General features: G+C 40.0%; 2 protein-coding genes across 3 annotated transcripts in view; one reads left to right on the top strand and one right to left on the bottom strand.

The window, feature by feature from the left end:
• The window catches only part of gapvd1 (GTPase activating protein and VPS9 domains 1), a 748,782-nt gene that overhangs the window by 86,421 nt on the left and 652,403 nt on the right, over positions 1-9,958 (bottom strand). The gene's annotated exons all lie outside the window — the stretch shown is intronic.
• Positions 2,822-6,432, top strand: vgll4l (vestigial like 4 like). 2 transcript variants are annotated; one of them, XM_028457013.1, is made up of 5 exons: positions 2,822-2,993; positions 4,515-4,638; positions 4,746-5,001; positions 5,452-5,533; positions 5,657-6,432. In XM_028457013.1, the coding sequence occupies exons 1-5, from the start codon at positions 2,927-2,929 to the stop codon at positions 5,956-5,958; spliced, it is 831 nt and encodes a 276-aa protein (XP_028312814.1). In that variant the 5' UTR covers positions 2,822-2,926; the 3' UTR covers positions 5,959-6,432. The 2 variants fall into 2 exon arrangements, with proteins under 2 accessions (XP_028312814.1, XP_028312815.1); XM_028457014.1 differs by lacking the exon at positions 2,822-2,993 and adding an exon at positions 3,122-3,682.

The raw sequence follows: 9,958 nt of genomic DNA, 5'->3' as shown, positions 1-9,958 counted from the left end.
GTGCAGGCATCTAGTGACGTGTTCTGGCACCTGTCCGAGAATTTATGGCACCAACTTGTGTGTCCATATGGACACAAGCTGGAAGATGCCTCAACAGAACGCTGAAAGGTGTTGGAAGTCACAAAGCATCGTGCTGGGTCCAATTACACAGCAGAGGCTCACATGTGGTTTGGCTCTCAGCCCTCCAGCCCAGAGCTGGAGGGCTAACTTTGATTTTCAACTCAGTGAAGATGGGCCCTACCCAAGTGGAGCCCTGCCTGCAATTTAAAATGTAAAAAAAAAACAAAAACAAATTACCTCAGGAAAAAGCACCCAGGTTTGTTTTCAGGTTGCGGCGTTTCTATGTTTTCGCTGTCATCTTTATTGGTTATTTTTTGCATCCTTCATATTGAAGATATAAAGTAAATAAGAAAATCTGAGTAAGGGGATTGTTATCTTATGGTTGACAGCCTGTCTTACCCTTTTGTACCATTTAGTGTTAAAGAGTCCATTCATATCAATGAGAGCCCTTAACCAGAATCTTTTAGGCCACCATTGTTTATTTTAGCAAAAAATCTTAATTCAGTCATAGTTTTAGTCTTTTGGTGAAAAGATGATTTAGTTTCTGTCTAAACTTCATCATTAAATTCTCAGTAGATATAGTATCAGTCGACTAATTAACGTTTGTGTGTGGGTGTTAATCTGTCAATGACTTATTCATCTCTAACGACTTTTATACATGTATGAACTGATGTTCCCCTGCTTCAGTGGATCATGCTTCTTGGATCACTTCAATTCTCACATCAATGACTTCTTCTTATTACCTTATTAAATGCTATGAATGACATTGATATTTTTGTGTTGTTGTTTTTTTAGTACAGTCTTCGACAGTTTTGGCTGCCAACTGTCAGTCTTCCTCAGAGGCTTCGAGTGACTGCTTTGATGTATTCCTACAAGTTCTTTCATAAGGAGAGAATTTAAGCATCTACTTATTTTGATGCTGTTCTTATGAAATAACTAGTAAGAATACATCAAAGCAATCACTAGATGCCTTTGATGAAGACTGACAGTTGGCCAGTGGCGACTGGCCAATAGAGGGCACTGCCCCACCATTCCGCCATGTTAATTTGAGTCATAAAAGACGTTTAAAAAAAAAAATAATAATAATGAATTAAAAATACTATGAAACAAACTCATATTTGTATTTAGCTAATCTGAATACATATTATATAGAGAATGATGATAAGTAAAGTTGTTTTGTTTGTCTGTGTTGTCTGATTGGTGACGTGTTTCCGCTTTGGGATGCACTAATCTTTACCATTCACTCTCGGTAAAAGTTGTACATGCGTAACTCCTCTTCAATACAACCAACATGGACTGTCTTGGGCGCAATTTTTTGCACCCAGAGTTTAATGCAACCGCTCAGTTACACAACACTACCCTCCCGCCATGGGATTAGCTGATGTCACAGTGGTCTGTCATAGGCAAGGCAAGGCGATTTCAAATCTTGTCTATATTTTGTAAACTAGGTCTTAAATTATATTTTGTCAGGTCTTAAATTATGTATGTTCATTTACCACTTCCTTTGTCACCCCCCCCCCCTTTTTTTTTTTTTAAAAATTACTTGTTAAACTAACTAAAAAAACAAATTCCATTTCAAAAAGTATAATAACCCTGACACACACACATTGTATATACTACATTCGTTCTTGCTTGTTTATGGGTTCTGTGGCAATACATGTGGTTAGTTTGAAAGCAGTTCTGTGACTGTAATTTTCCTTATTTATTTATTTGTTGAAAGCTACAGAAACCTTGCTTTTGGTGTTTGTCGATTATGGAGTTGTAGCCCCCCTTGGAGAAAAATGCACCAGCTGCCACTGCAGTTGGCAGATGAAACATTTCAGGAAATGAAATTTCCTGAAAAAAGTAGTCAAGTAGTAGTAGAATAACATATTATTAAAAAAAAAAAAAAAAAAAAAAAAAAAAAAAAAAAAAAAGAGACAAAATTAACTTGCTGGAATTATCAGTCTTTGTAAGTACTGTCGTTCAATTGTTATTGTCATCTTGCCTTTGTTTTCATTGAGGACTGTCATTGCATTGTTTTACTGTAGGAGGCGCCGTTGAGCTAGATTTTACCATGGTGATATTTAGTCATGCATGTGTTCATTTCCCGACCTTCGCATGTTTTGCTTTTTGCATTTTCAAACCAAACTCTGTCACTACTCTATTTAACTACCGATCTAGATCTAGCCTTTAAAGCAAAGGAAAAACGCATAGATCAAAGACAGCATCATGCTAATATGTTAGTTGTGCAGTTGAGAGCAGCATGCACACTATTTTGCATGTGGCCTAAACTTTTCAGTATGCTCAGTCAAGATTGTTCTCAGGGAAACTGCACTTTCAGGTATTAGGAGTCTTTGTCTGGCCATCAACAAAAGCCTTTGGATTAGTACAGCAGTGTGCATGTACAGGCTGGTCAGAGGAATGACTGCAGCCTCGGTGGGCTAAGCACTCAGAAAAATGCAGTTTGGTGAGATTTTAGATTAGTAGGTGGGAGGGAAGGGGGCTGGGACAGGTGCAGGAAAACAAAGGACGCACACACTTAACCCACAGGAGAACACCTTTAGGAAATACAATGTTTTTACCCGTACGTGATCAGATAAAAAGTTCAACCACAGTCTGGAACATTTTAAAACAGCTGTCAATCCTGTGAGAAGGTGACATTTAACTGTGTTATTCAGTCCACAACACAGAGCAAACGAAGGCTGTCCATTGGCCCAGACAGCCGTCACTCTGGTGACGTCACGGATGACAGGGAAGCCTCTGTGCCTACCTGTACTCACCTGATACTTTACCTGAGTGAACTCCATGCTAGCATCTCATTACCTCCATGACTGAGGCTCACTGTGTTCTCTAAGCTCTTTGTGTTCGACAAAGACAAGAAACCATGGCTGTGGCCAACTTCCAGTACATCACTCGGATGAGCAGTGGCTTCAAGGTCTACATCTTAGAGGGTAAGTCTCATCAATGTGTTACTTCATTATTTCTTATTTTCCTTTAAAATACTCTGAGCTATCATAAATAATTTAGAAGACAACAAATACACAGAATATTTTCTTGTATTATACAATTATACATTATACTTGTATTATTACATGATCTATGTTATAATGTTTATTGTTTCTGTTCTTTGTAAATAAAACTCAAAAAGGCTACTAAGATTGTTTCTAAGTTAGGAATTAAGTAGGATGTCTTCATTTAAAACGTACATATTTATGGTACAGATATGCTTCCATACGTACATTGTTGGGGGGAAGAAAATTCTTATTTGGTGTTATTGAAGAAAAAAAAATACTCAAACTTAATTATGCGGTGTAAAAGCATTTCCATGTGTAAATATGAAATGTCGTTCATCCCAGTGGGACAAGAAAACAGATTCAAACCAACAGCCTAGAAGGTCGGACGGTGAATCTCCACCGTGAATAAAGTAGAAATATCCATGCCTGAGGCGTTAGAAAATCAGCATAGGTGTGGCTATACCTGCCCCCTTCTTCAATGGCTCCTTCAGAAGGTGCAGCGCAGAACTGCTGCCAGCGTTAAAACGGTGTGAAACCTCAGCAATTTGGGTGTAGAGACACTTAAATGTTCTGTTATCTTTTTGAATGTAAAACTTTACCACTACTTGTTTCTATTCAGCACAGAGGTAATTGCTATTGTTCCAGTGAAAGTACTGTATGGTCATTTAGATGGTGCTGCACTTCAATCAATGGGGATTTGAAGGTGCTAACTGAGCACAGATTCAAATAATATGTCATTAAGTATTTAAAGCTGCAATTATGTTGGGTTGTGTGTGTGTGTGTGTTTAAGTTGTGTTTTTATAACTCCATCTGCAGACTAATTCACACATACATTTAGTAAATAAAACAGTGTAAGAGGTAAATCTTCAGTCCTAAAAGTACTGTATTATGTGAATTAATTTATGAGTTAACCCTAGATAAATTATGTGATACAATGCATTTATGACATCATAATCATCATCTTAATGTGTTGTGACTTGTGTGTCTGCAAATGGTCTTTTGATGTTGCTCCCATGATTGGGTGTCACCCAAAACAGGGTCCTCAGAGTCTTTTTGATGTTTGGCGCTCTGTTCCAGCCGAGGCTGTTCATTACGCTCTTTTCAGTGTGTGACAGGGCTGCATGCCAACCCTGTGCAGAAAAACAACATTTACCGTTAGCACTGAATCAGCTGTGTGGTGTTGAAACGCTCACTGATCAGGTAGATCGAGTTTAGCAGCTTAACGGAGTTTACGATTAACGGTGACAAAAAAAACGTTTTTCCCACGGATAGCTGTTGTGCAGGTTGATGTCAAGGATCAAAACAAGTCGTGACTCATCATCAATAGTATCCCACATTTGTCAACTAGATTGACAATTATCGTTACCAGCATTGTTTGTCCGATGACAACGGAATCCTATGGGAGATGTGGCATTGTGTCTTTATTCTGATCATTTACTTTTGATGATTGTTTTCCAGGTCAGCCTCACCTCCGAAGTGAAGACAGATACAGACATGTGACAACTGACCGGGTTCGAACCCCAAATCCGTATTCAATGAAACGCAAGCGCAGCCATGAGAGAGCGCTAACTTTGGAGGAAAGGTGGGCAAAACTAATGACACAACATATCTAAAATCATGCCTCACTATATCTTAGAAAGATCAAAAAAAACAAAAAACTCAATGTTTTCTTTGTAATATGTACTTCAGGCGAGAGCGGGCATTGAGCAGAAGCAGTGGGAAAGTTGCACAGCGAGCAGCTCCAGCTCCAATGATGGTTGGCATCCGTCAGACTCCCGCTTTTACCCAGAGTTCAACACCCAGCCCCACCAACAGCATTCTGCCCACTCATGTGTACTACACACCTGTGATGGATGAACCCCTCGCCCTCATCAAGAAACCGAGAAAAGACCGTGGGGATAAAGAAGAAGAAGAAGCAAAGAACCGCACAAGCAGCCGTGTTCAGGTTAGATTGTATGTCGTCATGTGTCTGGAATTGTGGAAGGACTATACGTTCTGTTATAGTCTCAGCATAGCTCCAGGCTACCTGCCGCAGTAGGATTGATCTCCCAGTGAATCCACAGAATCTCTACTTCCAAGAGCACACACGCCTAAGCTTGCCTGAACAATGCCATCTAGCCGGGTTCAGGAAGAAAATGTGAGCAATGGAAAGAGGAATGCTATCAACAAGACCAAACAGACTGCTTTTTCTTTGACTTGCTTGTACCGCCACACTTGTGGGCAAATCCAACCAGTTTAATCACTTTTCAGATTATTGCACCTTTAAATCGAACTCAGTTCTTACGCTTTTGTAGAAGGTTGAGTACATAATAAAGTTGAAATACCTTTCGAGTGAAGTACCTTTAAAGTGGAGTTATTCTGTGTGTGAATAACACATCTGTTATTTGTTCCACAGGTACGACCCTCAGTGATCACCTGTGTCTCCTCATCAAGAAGCCCATCATGCAGTTCTGATGTCCATGGAGATCTTTCACCAGGTTAGCGTCACTGTTTTTTACTGAGAACACTCAACATTCCACTCATCACAGTTTAGATGCCCACACACTTTTACGGCATCACTCAGGTGTGTATTTGATGTTTGATGTTTGTCTGACTTTCAGTGATGTCCCAGCCAAACTACGACCACGTCCTTGAGGAACATTTCCAGAGGAGCCTCGGCGTGAACTACCAGCGAGCTCACAATAAACAGCTCTCCATCAACGTGTCCGTGGATGACCACTTTGCCAAGGCTTTAGGAGACAAGTGGCTACAGATCAAATCCAAGTCTTCCTCCTGTTCTTCTACACCTCCCAGTAGTCCCAGTGTCACCCACTCACCGTCCTACAGCCACAGCCCCACCCAGAGCCACAAAGAGTCCAGGAGCACGTCGTCGCCACCCTCCAGCCACTGGGCAGTTAACTAAACAACAATGGCCCTCATGTTCTGGTGGTAGTTAGACTTTGGGACTTCTTTTTGGAACATTTCACTACGAACATTTCTGCTTGTCTATGTAATGGAAATTTCAAAGTTGAGATTTAGCAACTGCCAAGACTTCATGACGCAGACAAATGTAGCACAAATGGGAGGTCCTTATTTTATAGCATTTCCATCCTCTGCTTGTTGATAGCATCTGGGTTACGGTAGATGGGGAGGTTGGTGTTTGTGAAAAGCGGATAGATTGAGAAAAGAAAATAGATTATCCATTACATTTCGTGGACGAGATGTTACTTTGAAAAAGTATCCTGAAAACCACAACTTCATTGTATTTATACTCTGATACACTTGGGGTCCTAATAGGTCAATTTACCTTTCTATCTACTGTATATTATGCCTATAAGTGTACAAAAAAATGGCTTTTTGAGAAAAATTTGAAGAATAAAAATCTCTAAAACTTTAATTGTGCCATTTTTTATTTTTGTTAGGAATGTCCCGATACAACATTTTCACTTCCAATACTATACCGATAATGCAGCCTTGAGTATTGACACTGATATTGATCCAATGAGATATCAGCACGAATCATACATACTTTTATTACTTATTTTCTAGTGTGGAATGTTAGAAAAGGCTTGATCAAGTGATTTTACTCAAACAGAGAACAATAGTCAGCAACAGTTGGTATGAGGAAAAACTGACCCATTTATTATTAACCAACTGGTTACATGCATTTTAACCTTTAACATAATATCTACAGTATTCTACAAATTGATAAATAGAATATAATATATATCAGAGATTTTAGATGCAGTCTGATAAAATCCGATATTCGTTTTCTGGCTGATATCGGACCGATATCCGATATCAATATTGGATCGGGACACCCTTTATTTCTGAGAGAGTTCTGGGAGAGTACAAAGACATTACACTGTTAAGAATAAGTTCACTTCACTTAAAAATGTGAAAACTTGTTGCGTTAAGAACTAATTATGTTGACTTGTAAGTTATGTTTACTTAAATTAATTAGTGCTGTTGAACTTACAAGTCAATTAAATCTAATTAATCTAAGTCAATATGAATTAGTTTGAATATTTTTAAGTAAAGTCAACTTTTTATTCTTTACAGCGTACACAACTAATGAAGCATATATTCACAAGGAAACATTCACTTCAAGCTGTTAGTTTTGGCCCTCGCACACACAGACACTGACTGTTTTGTACCAGACAGCATAAAATGTGTTTTGTGAGTCAGTGTGACTGTCTACAACTCTGTCATATAGTGATGTTGTTTTTTTTTTCCATGGAACAGTTGCCACACTCTTGGAAACTAAACGGATGTGTGAGCGACGGTGGATTTTTTCCCCCTGCAGGTTTGAGAAAATGTTGTGAGCATGTCCCAGCAGGCTCTTGGCCTTGTGTTCTGACATTCCTGTCTCCTGAGAAAATGACGCTGTAAGATCCTACAGATCCTGTTTGGCAAGGGATCGGAGGGAGGGAAGCGGGAAAGAAAGGGTTGGGCTAATGCTGGCCTGTGCATGAGAACCAGCATTGCACTTCAGTTGCTTATTTGCATGTCCCATCTTGTCTAATTTTAAATATGATAGGTAACATTTAATTAAAAAAAAAAAAAAAAAAATCTAAAGCCTCTTTCTTTCAAATTACAGAGTGGTGCAAAATTATGACAGTAAGGAAGAAGGTAGATGTTCTAAAGGGTTGAACATGTTGAGAAGGGAATGTTATTGGGTGTGGTAAGGTAAAACGAGCATGTTCAGCAAAACTTAAATACTTAAATCTGCATTAACTGCAGTATTAGTGGGGTTTACGTTTTGACATAATTTATTGCGACTGAAAAACAACAAAATATTTTCATTAAACAATTTACTAACCTAACTTACTCAAATGGAATCCAAATAGAATCAAGAGTTTGATTATTGTTCATATTAATGTCCCAAACTGGTTTCTCGACATGGTGTCCTCTGATCAGTCTGTGTAACTTGAACAGCACTCTTTCATGCCATCTAGAGGCCCTCAGGTATACCTCAAACAGTCAACAGTGAATGACGATAAAGCATACAGTAGAGGGCCCTGGACTGACAGAGTTGTTTAGAAAGTATGAAGAGAGAAGATTTGGTTTGGTCAAAAAAACACTGGTACTGGTGGTTTGAACATAAACATCACCATAAACATCATCTTAGATGTTTTTGTTTACTACTTCAGCTCTCGTTCTTTATTTTAAGGTAAAAACCAAATGTCTTTGTTCGGGTGCCAAATTTGGCCTAAAGCTCTACTGGAAGCATAAACATCAAGGTCAACTTCTAATATCGTTCTTTGTTGTAGTGGAAGCAAGTAGTCTTGAAGTAGGTGAATTCCAGATGAATAATATTTGAAAGATAAGATTTCCGAATAGAATATATCCAGTACACGTACAATGAAAAAAGAAAATATTTGGACCCACTTAATTTCATTATTTCAATTGGCACGTAACACGTAATATAATTAAGTTGATAAGTTAGATTAACACAATTGATTTAAAAGCATGTAGAAACATTCATTCACACCACTCACTCATATTAGTCATATCAGTAGTGGTAAGCTACAATGTAGCCATAGCTGCACTGGGGCATACTGACAGAAGCGTGGCTACCATTTCATGCCTACGGCCCCTCTGACCACCACCAACAGTCATGCACCATTCCAATTGCTCTCAAATCAATGTTTTGTATTGGTCCAACTTAAAATGTAGGCAACTCAACATAAATGCTCCTTTCAAACCTTGATACTATCTTCTGCTCTCCTACTGCATCACTGAGAAGCAGCTATGGAAAACGACCTTGCCCATTGAAATTACCTACAATGGGGTTCACACCAGCAACCCTCCAGCTACAAGTCTGCTTTCATAAACATCAGGCCACCACTAAGCTTATAACCTCATACTATATGGCAAACCATAAAGGCACACCGTGGACTTCTTGACCTAAAGAGTTCACCCACATGAGTTATTTTAAATGATTCCTCAGGCCAATATACAGGGCTTGACAGTATCAATTCTCCGAGCGGGGCTTCCCTCTTGAAATATCAGCAATGTAAGTTTGGAGAGACGGACCGTCTTTGGTCAGGTCATGTGACCTGGAGAATGCCTGGGGAACGTTTCACTTACCGCAGTCACGTGAGCACAGGCTCGGATACAGGCTCGGATATACATAGTTCCCACATGACGTCACAACTTGGAAGTGGAAACTAGGCCATTCATTGGATTACAGCAGAGAGACCCAGGACAGAAGGCTATTGGAAATTAACATAGCCTGTATCAAATCACATTGCTTATCTCCCTTTCGGCTCCCCAGCTGCCAAGGCTAAAGCCAAGGTTGTCTCAATTCTTATCACCAGGAAGTTTCTGCAGACGGCGGCTCTTACCCCCCACTCCCTCCCCCCGCTCCTTCCCTACATTCCTCCTGGAACTGTTGATGCTGAACTTTTCCACACGTCATCTGGTCATCAGTAACGCAGCTACAGGTCTTCAACTTCAAATGCCTCGTCGGCCATCTTTCCCCACCTCCCCATCCACAGCTGCATGGAGGCGTGGTTGCAGCGCCGACTGGCAGCACGCCCATGTCCCCAAACGGCTGGACTCCTGTTGTTCTTCCCACCTGACCCCCTCCCCCAGCCAACCTCCCACCCAACCCTTCCTACATGCCTTGTCTCGAGTTGTTTGACTGTGTCATGCTTACATTTATGTTTGCAGAGGCGGTTTTTTTCCTGGTTTCACACTGTTTTCTCTGTTTAAGGAAATCAGTTTCAAACTGGCAGTTTTTTTTCCCCTCACCCCTCCTCTCCTCCTGTTATTGATCCCTTTTTCACCTAAATATGTGGGCGCCGCAAATGGCTGCTCCGGTGTGTTGATGTGTCTCCTCTCACTGCAACTACCTAGTCAAATTCCTCGTATTGTTCTAAACTGTACCTGGTCAATAAAGCTGATTCTGATTCTGA

Source organism: Gouania willdenowi, chromosome 9 (genome assembly GCF_900634775.1).
Source record: "Gouania willdenowi chromosome 9, fGouWil2.1, whole genome shotgun sequence".
In the NCBI taxonomy this organism is placed as follows: Eukaryota; Metazoa; Chordata; class Actinopteri; order Blenniiformes; family Gobiesocidae; genus Gouania; species Gouania willdenowi.
Note: the sequence above shows the minus strand (reverse complement) of the source record. Positions and strands in the feature narration are given on the sequence as shown.